This window comes from Pecten maximus, chromosome 1 (genome assembly GCF_902652985.1).
Source record: "Pecten maximus chromosome 1, xPecMax1.1, whole genome shotgun sequence".
In the NCBI taxonomy this organism is placed as follows: domain Eukaryota; kingdom Metazoa; phylum Mollusca; class Bivalvia; order Pectinida; family Pectinidae; genus Pecten; species Pecten maximus.
In genome coordinates, this window is record NC_047015.1 from 55,833,640 (window position 1) to 55,855,668 (window position 22,029).

The 22,029-nt window shown below is 35.9% G+C and overlaps 2 protein-coding genes across 2 annotated transcripts; one reads left to right on the plus strand and one right to left on the minus strand.

Annotated features, from left to right (window-relative positions):
- Positions 1-535: 535 nt before the first annotated feature.
- Positions 536-7,490, minus strand: LOC117338593 (receptor of activated protein C kinase 1). Its single transcript, XM_033899954.1, has 7 exons — positions 7,281-7,490; positions 6,539-6,710; positions 4,342-4,489; positions 3,011-3,106; positions 2,525-2,635; positions 1,618-1,758; positions 536-834 (listed from the first exon to the last, which is right to left on the minus strand). The coding sequence occupies exons 1-7, from the start codon at positions 7,387-7,389 to the stop codon at positions 655-657; spliced, it is 957 nt and encodes a 318-aa protein (XP_033755845.1). The 5' UTR covers positions 7,390-7,490; the 3' UTR covers positions 536-654.
- Positions 7,491-7,666: 176 nt separating this feature from the next.
- LOC117338604 (serine/threonine-protein phosphatase 2A catalytic subunit beta isoform-like) lies at positions 7,667-21,601 on the plus strand. Its single transcript, XM_033899965.1, is given in 8 exon segments — positions 7,667-7,883; positions 16,079-16,288; positions 17,418-17,564; positions 17,566-17,592; positions 17,886-17,975; positions 18,422-18,583; positions 19,110-19,228; positions 19,508-21,601. Coding segments are annotated over 8 exon segments (939 nt in total). The 5' UTR covers positions 7,667-7,772; the 3' UTR covers positions 19,581-21,601.
- The last annotated feature ends 428 nt before the right edge of the window (positions 21,602-22,029 follow it).

Below are 22,029 nucleotides of genomic sequence, written 5' to 3' on the forward strand. Positions count from 1 at the left end.
CTTAAGGCTTTTTGGGGCCGTTAATTGGCCTCATTCCCAATTGAAATGATTTCATATTTTAGCCAAATTCCCAAAATTTGCAGTTTTACTCCTTAAAAATCTTTCCCAATTCATCAATTTTCTTTCCAAAATGAAACAAAAAGGCCCTTTCCCAAATCAGTGAGAAAAATCCCCGTGTGAAATTACCATCAATTGATCAAATACGAGCAGAAAAATTTACTAACAATTTGACGCATCACTCTAACAAATATCCTCTGAAATAGAACTTTTAGTTTATATGGCAAGTTCTGTAACGCCCAACCTCAATTTGTTAATTCAAAGTTGTCAAAATTCTTACCCTCTCCTTAAGGTGAAAAAAGCAGAAAGTATTCTTCTTAACATTTTGATAATTTCTCACAATAGCACAGCAAGTACTGTGTATGTGATCTGTTTAAATTGGTAATTAATTGCAACTTTGCAGAAGCAGTATCAAATTGATCTGTTGAATGCTTCAAGAAGATGCATTAATGGATAAATAACTACACAGACACCAAACAATATTTCTCCATGGCAGCACTTTATTGGAGGATTGTCGCAGATGAGCTTGCGCGATGTTGCCTGTTCGACATTACGTAGTTTTAAAGTCAATAAATTTCACAGGGGACTGTTTGCTAGTTAACTTCTAGCTGCCATAGACACCTGCCACACACGGATCAGATTATCTGTGTAACCAGCAAACAGTGTCTGTCCATCCGAGGACCAAGCCAGCGAGATGCAGTCTGGAGGGCGGGCCTTTGTGCCAGTTGACATCACTTCCTGTCTCAGCTCATCAACAACCACCTTGCCTTCCAAATCCTACAATGAAAATTTAGTTGTTAGATGTCAATTACCAGGCTAGGGCATAATCATACATCATTTACAAAATTTTGCAAAATATTAACTTTTCTGTGCTCGGCATCCATCACCTTATACAAGTACATTTCCATATTTCAACACCCAAGATATATCAAAATCAATAGTACTGTATTCATCAACATGATTTTACTTGGGTCTAGCATGCAAGTCAGCATAAGCATTTGAATCATCAGTATCATTGCCCAATGCTCAACAATCTCATCATTCTTGCATCCCCCATTTTCATGTTCACCATCAGTAATATTTATTGTTCATGGCATCTAACCAAACTTATTAATGACTTTTAACAAATAATCTATTTATAAACTTTTAACTGTAAATTGAAAAAAAAAAAAAGTAGCCTGGTTTGCATATAGTATCTTAGAAATCTTCTGCTTTGAATGGGATTCTTGAAAATCGCCGATGTTAATTTCTTACCAGGTAATATGCATGGAGGGATATATTCTTAACCCAAATAGACAATGTTGAAGTGACTCTTGGGAGAATTCTGCTTTTCCTTCTCAAAATTCTATTTTCTTACCCAAATCTTTATGCTCGATACAAAGGCATTTACCATATCTTTAAACCAAAGATATCAATATCTGTATTCATCAACAGAACTTAATTTGGCCCAGTGTGCAAGTCAGCATAAGCATTTGAATCATCAGTATCATTGCCCAATGCTCAACAATCTCATCATTCTTGCATCTCCCATTTTTCCTTCTCAAAATTCCGAGTTCTTACCCAAATCTTAATGCTGGGGCCTGTTGCTGCACAGAGCCAGTATCTGTTGGGGCTGAAGCTGAGCGAGTTGATAGTGTCACCTCCATCAAGGGTGTACAGGTGTTTGCCCTCATTCAAATCCCAGAGCATTGCCTGTCCATCCTACAAGAAAACAGCAAAACAAACATTAGATAACCACTGTGCATTAATGTGAAGCAGTTACGCAGAATTTAAGTTATCAATGAAAACAGTTTAATGTACAGCCTTCATGCAACAAAAAAACATCTTCCCGTTGTGTCCTGTATTCAAAATTCAGCTTGTTAAACAAGAACTCTGCAAGTGGTAGCATGATACACCCGTCACTGGAAAAGCTACCACAGAAAAATATACGGTTCTGTATCGATCTCAAAAATGATAAAAATTGGTGCCAAATCGGCAGAACATTTTCATCTCTGAAATGTAAACAGGTACTGATTGTAACAGGTAGAGTTACATATGCCACAAAATCACACCTGCAGTCATAAATAAACTTGACATTGCAAAAGTGTTTGTAGCATCATACACCACCTAACAAATTACATCTAAATCAGACAATATTTAATTGAACTAATCAGAAGCCGTGGGTTGAATGACTGATCAAAAATGAAAATGGTTTGGCACCAAACCAGTCATGTACAACCCAGTTATACACGAACACTTATATAAAAGTTAAGTTGTATTCTGGTTAAATAGCGAAACATGTCATCAACCTCGTCAGCAGAAGAAAATATGAATAATATGAAGAAATCAAGCAAAAAAGGAATAATTCTGCATCATGAATATTCAATAGGATGGGAATTTCACTTCAGTGAGATTATCCACAACTCCCTCCATGCCTAGTTCAAAATCCACAAATCTTGACCCAAAGTAATCTCAAGGTATAATTTACCTTTCCTCCAGAAGCACACAGCGAACCATCGGGGGAGACAGTTACACAGTTCAGGTAACCAGTATGGCCAACGTGGTTAGTCTTTAGCTTGCAGTTTGTCAGATTCCACACCTGTCAATTCACAAAATGGCAGCTCACATTACTAAATTGTTTTCATCGATTTTAAAGGTTAGGTGCTAAAACAGGCTGAATGTTTAATTCTTTAAAATGTATACCAGTAAGTATGCAAGTCAGCATAAGCACTTGAATCATCAGTGTCATTGCCCAATGCTCAACAATCTCATCATTCTTGCAGTACTATCTGATTGAGGAATATTTATAATTACACAACTTGGAAATTACAAACACCAGTATTAAATTGGTTTTGAAACGTACAAAGGTAATTTTTCAATTTTTTATATGATGATTTTTCAACCAGTCCTCCCTCCGAATCCAGATATGTTGGGAGTGCAAATCAACAGAAAATTGTGCTGCATGTTTGCTTACCTTGACCATCCTATCCCAACCACTGGAGACAATGATAGGGTTGGAAGTGTTGGGGGAAAACCGGACACATGATGTCCAATCTGAATGGCCCTCATCCTGAAAAAAATATGGGGAAAGTTGCAAATAAATAGGGCAGAATATTTCAGAGCTATTCCATTTGGAAAATAAGTGCCACCCGTGTTGTAAATTCTGTATCAGTTATATTAGTAAAGATGCATCCTTTTTATGATGGGTGTTTAGCTGCAGAAAACACCTAGATGATTTTTGACTTCCTGGTAGCAGATGGTTAGCTGTTCCACAAAGTGGCTGCTACCTTTCCACGACACCTGTTACTCCAAGTCATAGCACCAGAGTTAGGAAGGCATAACAAGGATTCTGTGTCAGATCGTAGTGATCATGACAGCTTATAGAGAGTGGAAAGTTCCTGTAAATGCTCTGGAGCTAAAATGTGTGATGACCAATACGAATTAAGGGGAGGTACAGCGTTTTACAAAGGTGTCTTCTTGCAACACGATTCAAACCAAGTTCTTATTGCAATTGGTCATGTCAAATAAGCCTTCCCTATCCCTAGCTATCTCTAATGAAGGTAAACAAAACTGCAATATTTTACCATATTTTTGCAAAGTCACAATACATCAAATTGGAATGCTATTTTGTCCGATACACATACAGGCATCAGCAGGGATTTTCCTCTACAATTTTTCGTCCAGGTTCCACTAAATTGGGAATTTTTTGCGTCAAAATGTGAAATTGGGAAAACAGAGGAAAGTGAAATTTCAGGTTCTTTTCAATAGATATTATCTTTATTTCATTTGCTATTTATATCATTGTGTTATTTGTTCAAAATTACCTGTGGTCTTTTTACATCAGGCAGAAGTAATTTTGAAAAACTGGCCTTTATTTTGGGAATTTTCATTGGCAAATTGGGAATTTTCACAAGATTTTCTTTAGAGGAATGGGTCCATCTAACGGACCAAGATTCTATTGTAGGAAAATCCCGAATCAGTATGGTGTTTCTGGTGTCAAATTCTTCCTTAATACAGATTTTTTTTTAAATTGCACAATATCTCCATTTCCACCATTCAAAAACCATGATATATGAAGACCATTTTGTTAATATATTATCATCAAACTAACAAAATAATTTGGCTCTAGAAATAGGACCTATCTTGTAAGTTAGTGTTCAGTTCAACAATGTCAAACTGCAATCTACAAGGTGTTTAGAATGAAATTCATCCGGCAGGATCTCCCACAGAATTTCTGCCTGCATTAATTTGTACACCTTGCAATTTCTTGCATTTGTGACCAGGGTTCAGTATTGTTTACATTACCTGGATGGTATATTTGCAGACACCAAGAGTGTTCCACAGTTTGATGGACTTGTCCCGGGACCCAGACACAATCTGTCGGTTATCAGCAGAAAAAGCAACGCTCATCACATCCTTCTCATGATCGTTGAACATTCGGGTGGCGGTTCCTCTGGAAATTCACAAAATTATTACACATCAACAAAATCATGTAGAGAAACCAAAAATGAAATTCAAACAAGCTAGATTTGATCGATTAAATGGACTAATTTTCCTTCAAGGCTGTAAACATTCTAGAACTTAGTAAAGTGTGTTAAACTCTGTTTAAAACCCTCAATGGTTAATATTCTATTTTTTGTTACAAGAAAATAATCTAACATGTAAAGGGAAATGGAAAAAAAAAAAAATTATTATGCACTCTCATAATTGCAGGACATTTTTCTTTCAAATGTTTCCATCAGTAATGGTAAAATGTGTCTTTTTTAAATCATCAAGTGCACATTACACGTTATATCAACTAAGTGATATTGTCCATGAATTACAATTTAACTGGTCCAATGGTCTAAATCTGACGGTTTAGATCAAGAAATAAAATTAATAAAGGTTACTTTGTTGTTCCACTCCCCTCCTTTTTAATCACAATTATGAAATGACAGTCAAAAATATGATAACCTTCCTAAGACCGATATAAAATACATATAAACGCAATAATTTTTAAAAATGAAAACAAAAATTTAGCAATGTCTCTAACAAATTTTCAGAGCCCTGATTTCTGTAAAACCAAACAGGAAGCATCCATGTTTACTTTGATGATACTAGATATGACAGGGCCAGTATGTAGCAACGTATTGCCTTCCTGGAATCTGGATAATGGCAAACACTAGTACTCTATATATTTCTACAGAAGGATCTGAAAATATTCCCTTTCACCTTCAACCCTTTGCCACATGCAGGTTATAACACTTCAGCACTCTGTGCCAATAGTGCAAAGATACATTGTTGCAATGCAACATTATTGCGCTGACTGAAATATACATACACCATCTCAATGGCGGTTTTTGAGAAATTAAGCTTTGTTTTGATTAATTTTTCTAAACCTAATTTTGAAAGTGAAATAGTTGTTTTAGACATTTTTAGTAAGTTACAATTATGTTCAGAATTTCTTAAATTTTAATTCTGTGCTATTTTCTTTATAAAACCAACAACACATAACCACGAAATTAGCTGTATACAAACAGAACAGAAAAATTTCAAAATATTTTGACAATGTAATTTATAATTCATTGAATTCCTGTACATGAAATGATTCAACATTAACTCCCAAATGAAACAAACTGAATTTTCAAAGTTTTCACAAGAATATTTCAACAGTTCAGGCTTAAGCCTAGAATATTTTATATCCGATGTCGCGACGAAGGAATGTGTATCCGACCATTTTGGGTCAAATCTACCTTCGTTTTTCAAATGCCGGCGAGCGTAGTTATTAGTGTGTCGAGCTATGGTGGAGACTGATTCTCATTGAAGAAAAGGTAGAAATAATCAATGGGACTTGCAGTATCAACATCAAAAGTTTCTGGAAGTTCTGGCCCCGTTTCCCTAACAAAATCATTTACTGTGATCGGCAAAAAATCTCTGTCAACATTACCTAATGGCGGCGGTACAACTAGTCGCCGTTCGTCCTCATTTCCGGACTCGTTATCTGTTGACAGTTCATTTAGAACATCCAAAGCCATCGAACTCTAAATTATCATCATCGTCGTCAAAAATGTCGCGCAAAATCGTAGCCACAGCCACCATCACGCCTCGTTGTTGTCACACTTTTCTACACTCATGACTCACACTTTCTAGGTTAATTTATTCAAAAACTTTCGTATGAATGACATGTACAAATCTGATTGGTCGATGCATTGATATCTTCTTAAAATAGTATCAGGGATTTCCAGATAGGTGTCGCTCTCAATCACGGGATTTTCCATGTCTAAGTTTACCGAACCGGCATGGCGTCGAGAGGCGCTTACATTGAGATAATGTAGAGGCGTCGAGAAGCGCTTACATGGAGATAATGCAGAGGCGTCGAGAAGCGCTTACATGTGGCAAGGGGTAAAGGCGTCCAGAGGCGCTTACATGTGGCAAAGGGTTAATTGAAATCTGCTCAGTAGTTCATGACTATAGTAAAGTCGACACGACTGTGTGCCGATTTCAATATTTTTGGTATACTTACGCACTCAAATCCCACAAGCGGAGAGTTTTATCCCATGACCCAGACAGTGCAAACTGTCCATCCGATGACATGACAACATCCGACACAAAGTGGCCGTGACCGCGCAGACACCTTAGTGGGAGACCATAGTTGGCTTCGTCTCTGGTCAACTTCCACATTATAAGGGTTTTGTCTGGAATGGAAATTAATTATTTAAATTTTGACATGTTTTTAACGAAACAAATTGTACAGTAGTACAAGTTGGGGCGATCAGTATACAAGTAAATCATGGCATATGTGCGTAAAACGTTTCTTCATTGGAAAGTTTGCTTATGAAGTAGGTTTATAACTCTGGCTCAATGTGCATCACTTAAACGGTTAGAGAATTTTTTTTTCAACCGAGCCATGAATGGAAATTATTTGAGGTCAAAATCGAACTTTTGAAAACACCTTTTAAATTTTAGAAGACGATGCCCCTTTCCTTGTGAATAATTAAGTCATCTAGGGATCATACCAAGATGTTATCGTTTTTTTATTCTGGGTCATTGGAACGTGTCGCGAGCCCCTGTGGGCTGTCGGCCAATCCGGCTCCGCAGCAACTTACCCGAAATAACACTTGTCTGCATTACAGACAACTAAACGCCATCATCTCACATCTCATTTTATTGATATAAAACATCCTTTAAATGAGTCGAAGGTTTTAGCACTTTTCCTTCCAAGAAATTACACGTCAAGCAGGTGGACGAAAGTGAAAATAACATACCCCGTGATGATGACAGCACCATATCTGGGTATTGTGGGGTAGTTGCAATCTGTGTGACCCATCCTCCATGACCCTTAAGGGTTCCTCTTAATGTCATTTGCTCCACCATGTTTAGTTATGGTCTTCTCGCAACGATTACGTTGGATTTTGGTCACGTCTATTTTTCGTGACCGTGGTCTATGGCGGAAGACCGGAAAAGGAAGTTGGTAGCGTGTCAATCTCAGAGGGCGCTGCGTATATCCCAAATAAAATGCTTTTTATACGTTATAAATGATTATTATTTTAGTTATTTTTTGTTTAAAATACTTTGTTAGAAACTTAACGTTTGCTTCTATCGTATATATATTCTTTAATTAATCAGCATTATATCTGGGAATGACGTCACATCGCACCTCAGACCCACGGCGGCCATTTTGTCTGTAGCTGCTTTTGAAAACACGGGAAACCGTGTTCGTACATGAATTGGACACTGAAGACATTATAAAACATAATATGGATCCCTTAGAAGACAGGACTTCTGCCAAAGAACTCGACCAATGGATTGAACAGTTAAATGAATGCAAGCAATTGTCAGAAAACCAAGTTAAATCCTTGTGCGAAAAGGTATATTTTTGTACCGGTTGCTACGAAGTAACCTCAAACCGTTTCCCGATATGTTTTCACGTCTGTGTTCATTGGTATTTCGAGAATGCAGTTTTTAGGTAGACATACTTGAAAGGTTATTTTTGTTCTGTTTATGTTTGATGTGAATTCATGATGAATTGATTCGTAACATTGCAGGTGGTGTGGAAGATTCTTTGGGTACATTTTATTTTACTGTCAGTACTGAATAGGCCTACATACAGTATTGGCCTATAGCTATATGACGGTAATTAATCTAGATTCATAATTGTAATTGATTATATTCAAATATTCTGACACGACACAAAACAAAATTAGATAGATATATATGACAGATCTATGACTTATCTGTATGTTATGCGACAGACTCGATCCCTTCAAACAGTCCTCAGAGTTATATAGTTAATTAACAGGTATTAAAACTCTTGTGCCTTTGATTCTTTACATTTTCACTTCGCTCTGCCTTAATAAAACTAATAGACTGAGATTACCTCATTTCCAGATGAAGATTTAGGGTTGCATGCTTCTGTTTACTCCAATAATATTAGAGGTTTACACGACAGGAAACTTTTGACAGGCTGTCATGTTTATGACACTTTTTTGTCGCGCCCCAGAATCAGGGCGCTGGCAGCTACAAGAAAAACGCGCCGAGGGGATATGAGGTCGCAATATCCACCAATGTAATCAGGTGGAATAAGACCTCATATACGTATAGGAGTAGCTTCTTTTCTGAAAAACGAATCGCTTATTTCGGCATATAAATACATTCACTGTTTGCATTTAAAAAATTCAACGCAGGAAGAACAACTCAATCTACAACTCAGCATAGACAAAATGTGTCAATGGACAGAAAATTGGTTGATGAAGCTGAACGTTGAAAAATGTAAACACCTGGAGTTAGGATCTAAGCAAAGGACAACAAACTACACCCTCACACAACTCAACAACACCTTCAACATAGAAAAAACAACAAGTGAGAAAGATCTAGGCGTCATAATAGACGAGAACTTAAACTTTTCGGTTCATGTCCAAAAAACAGTGAAAAAAACCAATCAAATAGTTCGGATCATCTTCAGAAGTTTTACTTATATGAGCAAAGACATGTTCGTCCAATTATATAAATCTTTGGTAAGACCCCACCTGGAATATGCTTCCGTCATCTGGTCACCTATGTACATCAAGGACAAAAGAGCAATTGAGAACATCCAACGCAGATCCTACCAAACGAGTGCCATCCCTAAAAGATAAACCATACCAGGAAAGACTACGATTACTGGGACTACCAACCCTTGAATATCGAAGGGGAAGAGCGGACATGCTGCAGGTCTATAAAATTCTCAACAACATGGAAAACTTGGAAAAGGATAAACTCTTCACACTGTGCGAATACGGCGCTACTCGTGGCCACTCAAAGAAGTTATTTAAAAAACCATGTAAAAAGCAGAAAACCCTAAACTACTTCAGCAACAGGGTTGTGTTAAACTGGAACTCGCTACCAGAATGTGTGGTTTCAGCCCCGTCAGTAAATAGCTTTAAGGACAGGTTAAACAAGCACTGGCATAACCACCCCCTGAAATTTGAACCCTCGTTCAACTAACCTGGAACAGTAAGATCAGCAATAACACAACAAGTACATGTGGAATGTGCGAGTTCCAATCCAGCTCAACTGGGAAACTACGTCATAAGTATTCCACAAACTGTGTATACAATATAACCATAGTAGAACTATTGGACTATCAGTTAACCGATAAATGTATTACAGTCGTAACGTCTACCTTTCTCAGTAAAGACATATACCCCAGTTTTTTATGAGCCACTTCGACACTATACTCTGAGTATACATTATGTATTTTAGAACTTTTTAAGTGTATATACAATTTTGCGATTATCAAGTGTGTGTGCAACCGGAACGAAGTCGCGAAGGACAAACATTAGTTGTGGGAAAACTCCAAGATACATCAAAGAAGTCAGATAAGACTTATATCGATGTCATCCAGTGATTCCAGTGATTGGCGATCTAACTTTGTACTGCCTCAGATCTAGACTTAAAGGGACTACTTCCTTCATTCGCACACTAGATTTAAAAATTTTGTGTTTTGCATTAGTTTATAAGATTTATGAATAAAAGTATCTTACACTGATATTCATGATTAACTGTGATGGAATAACAGAATTGCCACCTCTCACGTCCTTGGTGAGACTCACGATATTTAAACATTTCTCCCACTAAGAGCTCTCTCACGCGATTTGAGACAAAATCTGAGGCTTTTCAAAAAAAATCTCCGTCCAAATCACGTTAAGCCATCTTCTAATGTACCAAAATTGCATGGCATCCATGCAGTGCCTGGATTTTTATATCATGTTGAATTGATTAACAAATAAATAAGATTGATATAGTGTTGTTTCACGGTTGACTGGCCTGACCTTGTGTCATGATTGCTCAGGTTAGGCTGGTTTTCAGAAGTAATTTTAACAGGAACTGGACACAAAATCGGTCCGGTGTTCAATATTCAGAGGTATCGGTATTTGGAAGTTTTTTTAATACTATATTAAAGGAGGACCAATTCCGTACAATGAAAATTCGTTCAGTATTCAGAGGTGTTCGGTTTTTAGAAGGTTCGGTTTTGGGAAGTTGCACTGTATACGAGGATACTTTATCTTTTACCAACAAAATACACATGACTTTTTGCATGTATCAGCATGGTAATAATCAAAACATGTTCAATATGGAAGCTATATTTTGTGTTGCCTTGGGGACGAGTTACTAGCTTGACTGACTGCTGTTCCACTACTGTGCGTGCACACATGTTCGATACGTAGGATAAAGTTACAAAGTGGCGCTTATATATGTGTCATAATCAATTCAGCAATAAATACAACAGAACTTCTTACTTAATTTTCATTTCTTTACTTCTGAAATAGTCCCCATTTATCCAGCATCTGTTTTAAGAGTGAAACAAAACCTAAGCATTTCACATACCAGAGTAGGGCGTTACTAAACTATGAACAAGTAGTGTGAATCTGAAAATTTTTCCAATAATATCAAATGTTGTTCTTAACAAATTTGTTACCGGGGGTGTTACTTATTAGTGGAATAAGATATTACACACGCAAAGATACATGATGTGAATATATAAGTATATAGTTATAAACTATACAGATGTAATAATTTTGCTTATATTTTATTTTCCAATACCAATTAAGAACTATTGAATATAACATTTTTGGTCAGGGCAAGTACATTTTATGGATATGGATTGAATATTCTTACATGAATAAATATATAGAGGATATATCATTATTATTAGTGTCTTCAGTAATACCAAATATATTTCATGAGTGGGGCTAGCACTCGTGAAAAATATCAAAATATTAGCCACATGAGTGAAATATATTTGGTATAATTACTGAAGATGCTGTTAGATATTCTGTTTATTACATTTTAGAGCAAAATATACTGAGGCAGCTTAATCACTCCTAGAATTCATTGTGGTCCCCTGTCAACGACTCACAAATATACAAATCTTAATTTTCCCCATTGTCCGTCGTTTGTAAGCAGTTCTCTGATTGGTCAAATAAAGAAAATTGATATTTTTCGCTAGTGAAAAATATCACTTCTATAGAATGGATAATTTTCGATATTTCACTGGTAAAAATGTAATAAATACTTATACCAACTGGGTTTTGGACCAAAGCCAAACTATTTCAAATCACAAGTAGAAAACCTGGTACTTTATGAAATTTTAACTTTTTTTGTTTGATTTTTTTTCAGGCGAAAGAGATTTTAACAAAAGAGTCCAACGTACAGGAAGTCAAATGTCCTGTGACAGTGTGTGGTGATGTCCACGGCCAGTTCCATGACCTGATGGAACTGTTTCGCATAGGTGGAAAATCACCCGACACAAACTACTTATTTATGGGAGATTATGTAGATAGAGGTTACTACTCGGTAGAAACAGTTAGTCTTCTAGTAGCATTGAAGGTAAGGAGCTTTTTCATATTGCATGTTGCAACACAACCAAAGTTAAAAGTAAAACAATGTCTTGTCTGCTATTGTTTTTTAATAACATCTAGCTTATACAGGGTTCACCCGGGACCCAAAAATCATGGGCCATTTTGACAAGATTTCAGAAATCGTATGGGGCAAAACATAGAAAATTGAAGAAATTTGCGAGTTCTGATGGGTCATTTTGGAAAATATGGGGCAAATGACCCTATGGCCCCCTCCAGAATTATCCCTGCAATCTAGATACGGTAAACCTCCAGTTAGTTCGAACAAAATTAAATAAATATTGACAAACCATTTCGAATTATTCGAAATTATGCTTCAGAAAATAAGTGTGAGTTCGAACTATTCGAGTCAATATCGGCGAAAATCTCGGCAGAGTGAAATCATTAAGACACAAACACATCCATCGTAAATCTGATACGTAACAACGGCGGTCTGAACAATGGCACATTTATAAGTTAGTAAAATGATAGTATTTTATTTAACCCTTTGCCACATGCAGGTTATAACACTTCAGCACTCTGTGCCAATAGAGCAAAGATACATTGTTGCAATGCAACATTATCGCGCTGACTGAAATATACATACACCATCTCAATGGCAGTTTTTGAGAAATCAAGCTTTATTTTGATTAATTTTTCTAAACCTAATTTTGAAAGTGAAATAGTTGTTTTAGACATTTTTAGTAAGTTAGAATTATGTTCAGAATTTCTTGAATTTTAATTCTGTGCTATTTTCTTTATAAAACCAACAACACATAACCACGAAATCAGCTGTATACAAACAGAACAGACAAATTTCAAAATATTTTGACAATGTAATTTATAATTCATTGAATTCCTGTACATGAAATGATTCAACATTAACTCCCAAATGAAGCAAACTGAATTTTCAAAGTTTTCACAAGAGTATTTCAACAGTTCAGGCTTAAGCCTAGAATATTTTATATCCGATGTCGCGACGATGGAATGTGTATCCGACCATTTTGGGTCAAATCTACCTTCGTTTTTCAAATGCCAGCGAGCGTAGTTATTAGTGTGTCGAGCTATGGTGGAAAACTGATTCTCATTGAAGAAAAGGTAGAAATAATCAATGGGACTTGCAGTATCAACATCAAAAGTTTCTGGAAGTACTGGCCCCGTTTCCCAAACAAAATCATTTACTGTGATCGGCGAAAAATCTCGGTCAACATTACGTAATGGCGGCAGTACAACAAGTCGTCGTTCGTCCTCATTTTCGGACTCGTTATCTGTTGACAGTTCATTTAGAACATCGTTAAGATCAATATCTGACTCAATGTATTCAGGTCCAAAGCCATCGAACTCTAAATTATCATCATCGTCGTCAAAAATGTCGCGCAAAATCGTAGCCACAGCCGCCATTACGCCTCGTTGTTGTCACACTTTTCTACACTCATGACTCACACTTTCTAGGTTAATTTATTCAAAAACTTTCGTATGAATGACGTGTACAAATCTGATTGGTCGATGCATTGATATCTTCTTAAAATAGTATCAGGGATTTCCAGATAGGTGTCGCTCTCAATCACGGGATTTTCCATGTCTAAGTTTACCGAACCGGCATGGCGTCGAGAGGCGCTTACATTGAGATAACGTAGAGGCGTCGAGAAGCGCTTACATGGAGATAATGCAAAGGCGTCGAGAAGCGCTTACATGTGGCAAGGGGTAAAGGCGTCCAGAGGCGCTTACATGTGGCAAAGGGTTAATTCAATGTTAATTGATCGTAAACGTTCTTCATTTCACGATAATTATGATGGTTATTGCGCGAAGCCGCCTGGTTAATGCGTAGCTACAGTAGGCCCCAAAACAGTACCGTACACGTTTCATTGTGACACAAAAGTTAAACATTTGTACAGTATAATCTTTGCATGGTTATATTTTTTATCTGAATCAAAAACTATCGCTATATTATTGTGATAAATGGTCTCTTTAATACATCTAAAGCAGTCTACATAACCTGTTGCGTTTATGAAAGCACTACTGTAAAAATAGGCGATATATGTTGGTAAAATTAGGTCAGAACATCAACATGTCTGCTTTTAAATATGCCCAGTCGTATCATCTACCAAACATAGTTGATACCTGCAAAATTATCCATCACTAATTGGGACACCTGTGGATTGTTTTGACTTGATATGAATGCTCTTCACGTCACTCAGCACGATCGGGCAGCCGATCCTTTCAACTTTACCGCAAGCGACACCTCGCGTGGCCTGCTTACCTAGCGTGAGGTCGCAGGTTTTCAGGTAATACTTTGATTGGCAATACTTAAGATATGTCCAGTCACAATTAGATAATCATAATGCTAAGTTAACACTAGTTATATGTGAAAATACACGGACGATTTCTTAGTTTGCCATACAGCAGCCATACAGCACGAATACAAATATCGCATGTTATTTATACATTGTCGGGGCCAAAATTTGCAATCAGCTGTCTCGTGCGTGGTGTATTTTGGAATGTAAAAAAAAACCTGAATTAACGCTAAAATATGTGGCATATATTAAATCACAGACGCATTCTAATGATCACGCATACAATCTAATAACCTAGCGCTAAACGTGCTTGCTGATCAAATTTAAATGTTGGCATTGGTCCGGTCATCGGGGCTGAGTCGTCGCGAGCTTTCAATGGAGTTTACGGGCGAAAAAATCTTACTTTACGTTCTTCATTTGACAAGTTCGAACTATCCGAAATGGTGTCAGTTATAAACAGCCAGAGGTCGAACTATTACTAGCTAAAAAATTATCTGGTTTTTATATCTGTAATTGATAACAAATAATAGATTGTATATTTGTTCACGGTTACTGCCTACCTTTGTTAGTGCTAGTTAGGCTGGTTTCAGAAGTAATTTTAACGGGAAACTGGACCAAATCGCCGTGTTCAATATTCGAGGTATCGTATTTGAATTTTTTTAATCTATATTAAGGAGGACCATTCCTCAATGAAAATTCTTCAGTATTCAAGGTGTTCGGTTTAGAAGGTTCGGTTTTGGGAAGTTGCACTGTATACGAGGATACTTTATCTTTTACCAACAAAATACACATGACTTTTTGCATGTATCAGCATGGTAATAATCAAAACATGTTCAATATGGAAGCTATATTTTGTGTTGCCTTGGGGACGAGTTACTAGCTTGACTGACTGCTGTTCCACTACTGTGCGTGCACACATGTTCGATACGTAGGATAAAGTTACAAAGTGGCGCTTATATATGTGTCATAATCAATTCAGCAATAAATACAACAGAACTTCTTACTTAATTTTCATTTCTTTACTTCTGAAATAGTCCCCATTTATCCAGCATCTGTTTTAAGAGTGAAACAAAACCTAAGCATTTCACATACCAGAGTAGGGCGTTACTAAACTATGAACAAGTAGTGTGAATCTGAAAATTTTTCCAATAATATCAAATGCTGTTCTTAACAAATTTGTTACTGGGGGTGTTACTTATTAGTGGAATAAGATATTACACACGCAAAGATACATGATGTGAATATATAAGTATATAGTTATAAACTAAACAGATGTAATAATTTTGCTTATATTTTATTTTCCAATACCAATTAAGAACTATTGAATATAACATTTTTGGTCAGGGCAAGTACATTTTATGGATATGGATTGAATATTCTTACATGAATAAATATATAGAGGATATCTCATTATTATTAGTGTCTTCAGTAATACCAAATATATTTCACGAGTGGGGCTAGCACTCGTGAAAAATATCAAAATATTAGCTACATGAGTGAAATATATTTGGTATAATTACTGAAGATGCTGTTAGATATTCTGTTTATTACATTTTAGAGCAAAATATACTGAGGCAGCTTAGTCACTCCTAGAATTCATTGTGGTCCTCTGTCAACGACTCACAAATATACAAATATACAAATCTTAATTTTCCCCATTGTCCGTCGTTTGTAAGCAGTTCTCTGATTGGTCAAATAAAGAAAATTGATATTTTTCACTATTGAAAAATATCACTTTAATAGAATGGATAATTTTCGATATTTCACTGGTAAAAATGTAATAATACTTATACCAACTGGGTTTTGGACCAAAGCCAGACTTTATTTCAAATCGCAAGTAGAAAACCTGGTACTTTATGAAATTTAACTTTTTTTGTTTGATTTTTTTTTCAGGCGAAAGAGATTTTAACAAAAGAGTCCAATGTACAGGAAGTCAAATGTCCAGTGACAGTGTGTGGTGATGTCCATGGCCAGTTCCATGACCTGATGGAACTGTTTCGCATAGGTGGAAAATCACCCGACACAAACTACTTATTTATGGGAGATTATGTAGATAGAGGTTACTACTCGGTAGAAACAGTTAGTCTTCTAGTAGCATTGAAGGTAAGGAGCTTTTTCATATTGCATGTTGCAACACAACCAAAGTTAAAAGTAAAACAATGTCTTGTCTGCTATTGTTTTTTAATAACATCTAGCTTATACAGGGTTCACCCGGGACCCAAAAATCATGGGCCATTTTGACAAGATTTCAGAAATCCTATGGGGCAAAACATAGAAAATTGAAGAAATCTGCGAGTTCTGATGGGTCATTTTGGAAAATATGGGGCAAATGACCCTATGGCCCCCTCCAGAATTATCCCTGCAATCTACATAATAAGGTTTTCAGAACGGGTACAAATTGTAATTTTACAAAAATCCATGGTAGACATTGACATTCCAAGTCTTTATCCATTAATTGGTAAGTCCAGGGCTTCTTCAGGAGTATCAATAGAATAGATAATAGGCTTATTCATGTCCAATTCAAAAAAAACTGTTTACCCCTGAAAGTCTGTTTCCCATTCTCTCTGATCTAAACACAAAATATATATATAAATAATGCAGCCTTCAAATCTTAAACATTTTGTTGGTTATTTGTGGGGTTGATCTCAAGTGTGTATCCACACCCTGCTTGTGTTATCCAATGCTACATGTTTAATATTGGGTGGGTTGTCTTAAGGAATAAGGAAAAACATACAGTTCATCCCCAGGGCATCCAGTAGACCCTTGAGAGTATGTTTTTGACTCGCCAAATTGAGATCCGACTCTTGGGTTCGAAGGGACATGTCTATTTGACATATGTTTTGACCCTTCAGATTTCTCAGAAATAGTGATTTGACTTCTGAAATTGCTAAAAGTCAAGGGTCAACTGGATGCCCTGATCCCAAGTAGCAAGTGATTTCATCCAGTTACAGATACTTTTTACATTCAAACTACAGCTTCACACGGATGAATTTCATTTGAACAACTTTTGTGGTCAGTGTTACATGTATGATATTGAAATATGTATTTTTAGTTTAATTTTCAAATGTTGGAAATCCAAGGATTTGGATAAAAAAATATTTTAAACATTAACAATGGTAACTACATTAGGTCATGGGAACATTTGAAAGGAAAATCTTAAATTAAAAATGTATTGTTCAATGTGGTTACAGGTATGATTTGATATACATTTTATATTATTTTTGCTTTTCAGGTAAGGTTTAAGGACAGAATTACAATCCTACGAGGAAATCATGAAAGCCGTCAAATTACCCAAGTATATGGTTTCTACGATGAGTGCTTAAGAAAGTATGGAAATGCCAACGTTTGGAAATATTTCACCGACCTCTTTGATTACCTCCCCTCTTACTGCCTTAGTGGATACACAGGTAAGTCTTTCGATATGTTGATTATCCATGGGAAAAAAAAGTTATGTTTGGAATAATGAAAAATAACCCTTTTTTACAGTATCCAAATAAGCCTGGCTTTCTGCATGTGTTAGCTATATAGCTAAATCTTTCTAAATTAGTTATAGGTATTTGCAGTCTTGATTAAATTCAGAAGTACGAGCAGAAAACAACTTAAGTTAATTTGTCTTCGCGTTTTATTACTTTCAGATTTAACAATTTTTAATGAGTCACGGAATATTTGTGAATTGTAATGCTAATTTTTTTCTTTGCAGATATTTTGTTTACACGGTGGTTTGTCTCCATCTATAGACACTTTAGATCATATACGAGCTTTAGACAGAATCCAGGAGGTTCCTCATGAGGTATGTTGGGGACTTTTTCAGCCATGTGTCACAGAGCCAACTCTATTAAATTGACCAAGGCTCAGTCAAGCTGGATCTTTCTGTAAATTACTATATTTTGCTTAAGTGATTTTGAAGAAAATTTACAGTGCTGAATAATATTTTGGCAGAAAATATTGTCAGGGCTGGAACTATTTTTCTGTGTAGTTAGAACAAAACAGAGAACAAATTTAAGTCATGTTGACAGTATCAAATTTAATAAAACAACCAACCTATCATTCCGGCTTGTTGTGAACTTGTGACCCGCTACCTTCTTCAAGAATGTTGAAAGTATCTTAATGTTAATTATTGAATAGCACTTAAGTTATTTATTGTGAGCAGATTTTATTTAAGATAGCAGTAAATAATTTTAAGTAATGTGTACATTGATTGCTAATGTAATTAAATGAAACCTGTTTGATACACAGGGACCAATGTGTGATCTGCTATGGTCAGACCCGGACGACAGAGGCGGCTGGGGTATTTCTCCCCGTGGTGCTGGCTACACATTTGGACAGGACATCTCAGAGACATTCAATCACAGCAACTCTCTGACACTGGTATCCAGAGCGCATCAGTTAGTAATGGAGGTATTGATTTGTTTCTTAGATCTTTGCGCATTTGAAAAGTTGACTTCATGTGAAAAAATTAAGAGTTATTCCCCTTGGACTAGACCTCTGTCACAGTTTGTTTTGCCTTTGTGTAAATATACTTATATGGTATGTTAGCAGAATTTGATAATCAATATGGCTTTTAATTAAGGATTATTTGGTCATGACTAATGCTAATGCTTTCCTCATATTCTGCTGCCTACTAAGATAAAGTCCAAATATTGACTTCCTCATATTCAACATTTGTTATAATGATTGTGAAGTTAAAGAGGGGCTGGGGCACTAAACATTTTGTATTCTGCAAATCTTGTTTTTGAGTATAGTGTTTTTATAACACTTTTTTCCTGTTTTGTTAAAAAAATATATAATTCAAAATAGGAAGAGAGCTTTTGGAGAAATATCAATTTGAAATTTTGCTACCATTTTGAAACCATCAATTTTAAGTCCTCAGGTCGAGGAAATTTTGATGAAAATCTTACCGGAGTTTTCTCTTTTTGTTTAAAAGGGTTACAATTGGTGCCACGATCGGAATGTTGTAACAATATTCAGTGCCCCCAACTATTGCTATCGGTGTGGAAACCAAGCAGCCATTATGGAACTAGATGATGCTCTCAAGTATTCATTGTAAGTACACAATTCGACTGAAAAATTATATCGTCATATTCTTTCTTATAAAAGCATGAGAGGTTCTCTGAGCACAAAGCCGCACATGGAGTAAAACCATTTACTAAGAATAACTCTGATGTGATTTCAAAGAAGACTGGGATGAACATAAAGGAACTAGTGCATCTTTTTTTTTTTTGTACTTTAGTCATTTAATTGCTATCGGTGTGGAAACCAATAATAGTTGAATTTAAGAAAACTTTCTGAAAAATGTAACATAACTTCTCTTTCTTTCACCAGCTTGCAGTTTGATCCAGCCCCACGACGAGGAGAGCCTCATGTAACAAGGAGAACTCCGGATTACTTCCTGTAAAGAATGAACAAAGAGCTTTGCAGAACAATATCATGCGCTAATATCTAGAAATGTTGTACCAGAGTTTGTATGTGAAGTCTTTTGTGCTGGTACCTTTTGCCGACTGATCTGTGACCAGTAGAGACGTACCGACCAGCAATATGTTGATCCCTACCAGCACAACACGCATGACATTTTTAGTCTTTTATTGTTATTTGGAGAGAGAAAATGCACAGCTCATTTAATATTGACGAGATCTTCAACATTTGTCGAGATGATAGAATTAAGGAACTTGGTTGGAAGCCAGATTTTTTAGAACTCTTTTTTTTGGGGGGTTGGGGGCTACATATCGGCGAAATATAACACACAAGTTTCCATCATTTACAGGCACATTGTTTTGGTGTCATGAGTGTGCAATTTCAATAAATAGTAATATTAACGTGTTCAGTTTGTGACAAGTTGTTAGATGCAGCGATCATGTTAGGCTTTTAAGCCTTGTTACGTTTATCACTGGCAGCCATTACGACATCATTGCCATACAGAAAGAATTTGATGAAATAATATCCTATCAATTCACAATGTTCCATCTTATCAGGGGAAGTAGTGGGGAAATGCTGTCCAAGGTTAAAACTACGAATCGTAGGTCGTCTGCATGTCCTGTATAAATATATTAAACATTTTTCCTCCTAAGATAAAGTTTCTCTGTAGAAATTTATAAGTTATATTTGAGTACAAGGTGATATAACGTACCCCCAGTGTGATTATTTATACTTTTATGTAAGTAGTGGGCCACTTGACTGGGCCTGGTAGCGACACTCATTGCTGGTGTACATGGTAGGCATTACTGTGCTATATATATAATGATTTCTTGTTATATTTTGTAATGTATGCGTGCGAGGGAGACGATTAAGAGACGAGCGATTGAACGGAAGAGACGGTAATTATTGTCAAACCTTTGTCTACTATGAGTTTTATTTCTTTTCATTCTGTCAAATGTTCAAAATTATTTGAATTTCCCTCTTCAGACATTTGACGGTAGTCTACATGAATGTTTTTCGTAAAAATTAGAGCCTGTTTATTGAGCGTGTACTACGGTATATCAATTTGAACAGTGTCCAGTTGTCTGTAGAAATGGCATATTTTTAGCGTACGGTTTAATGGTGTCCCATTTCATTTCCCTTTCATTCTTCTCCTAAACACACAATATGAATTAAAACTATATAATTATATGAGTGTTGTTGACATATTTTGCTTCTAGGAAATGTACTATTGGCTATTCCTGGGATCCATGTTTAGAATTAACCTAAAAGTAGCTCATTTAAAGTCAATTATGTTTTATGCGGTTGACATTTTTTCTGTGGTGGCTTTTTCAGAATTTATAAACATGATTTAGAATCAGGTTAAAAACTTCATAAACCAAAGCAAAAGAAAAACATGTTTGAGCCCAACACTTCAAACAGTTTTGGTGCAACCACATAAAATTTCACTATAACATGCATCAGATTTTTTTAATGTTTTGAAACCACAGAATATTTATACGATATTCCTCAATTTTATTGTGATCATAGAAACATGCACATGCAGTCATGTTTTAAAACATTGTAATGACCAAATTTCATTTTAGTTAAAAATCAGAAGTGTAGATTTGTTTCATTAACAAGTTGGTCTGTTTTGTGTTGATTAATGTTTTAATATGCTTCAAGTAGGCTTCATATAGCTTCAAATATTTTGTTATGTAATGCATTTGATCTGTCATTATCTTCTAATGATCCTGAAGCTTTTGCCTGGGGAACTTTTGAGTTAATATGCAGTTAGAACTGAATTGAAAACCACAAGCTTCAATAGAGTGAGTTGTAGTTTAACTGATAAAAACTAGTAACAATTTTTTCCATATATCTTCTCGCCGTTATCGTCCTGAGCAATGAATTAATTACATACCATGTGTGTCGTTGAATCGGGAGATGCAAGATTTTAGAATTTACAATTTGCACACGTATGTCGACAAAGTTATTGATAATAAAGATTAAGTAACATATCTCCTGTTTTTTTTCGTTTGTTGTCATTTTCAGGGTGTTTAAAGGCCAGACAAAGGAAATATATATTTCTTACTTTATAAATTATAAAAATTGTGTTACGGCCCAACAACCTGATTGATAAAGCCTTGCAGGGATTCATTGAGTCAGCATTACCACAATGTACGATATTATATTGACCATAGCAACTTTTACTGAAACTATTATTGCTCACAGAATGGTAATTGACCAGTAATTTTTCCAAAAGCAGGTAGTACAAATGTAAGATGACCTCGACCTTAACAAATTGTGAAAGACCTGAATAAAGGACCTTTCTCTGGAGAAAATATTTAGTAGGTTAGATCATTTTTTAAAACAATTCTATACATCTATAATTAACTGATAGTATTTCCTGTGATCTGGACCTTACATAATCATTCTAAACATTTTTGATGGAA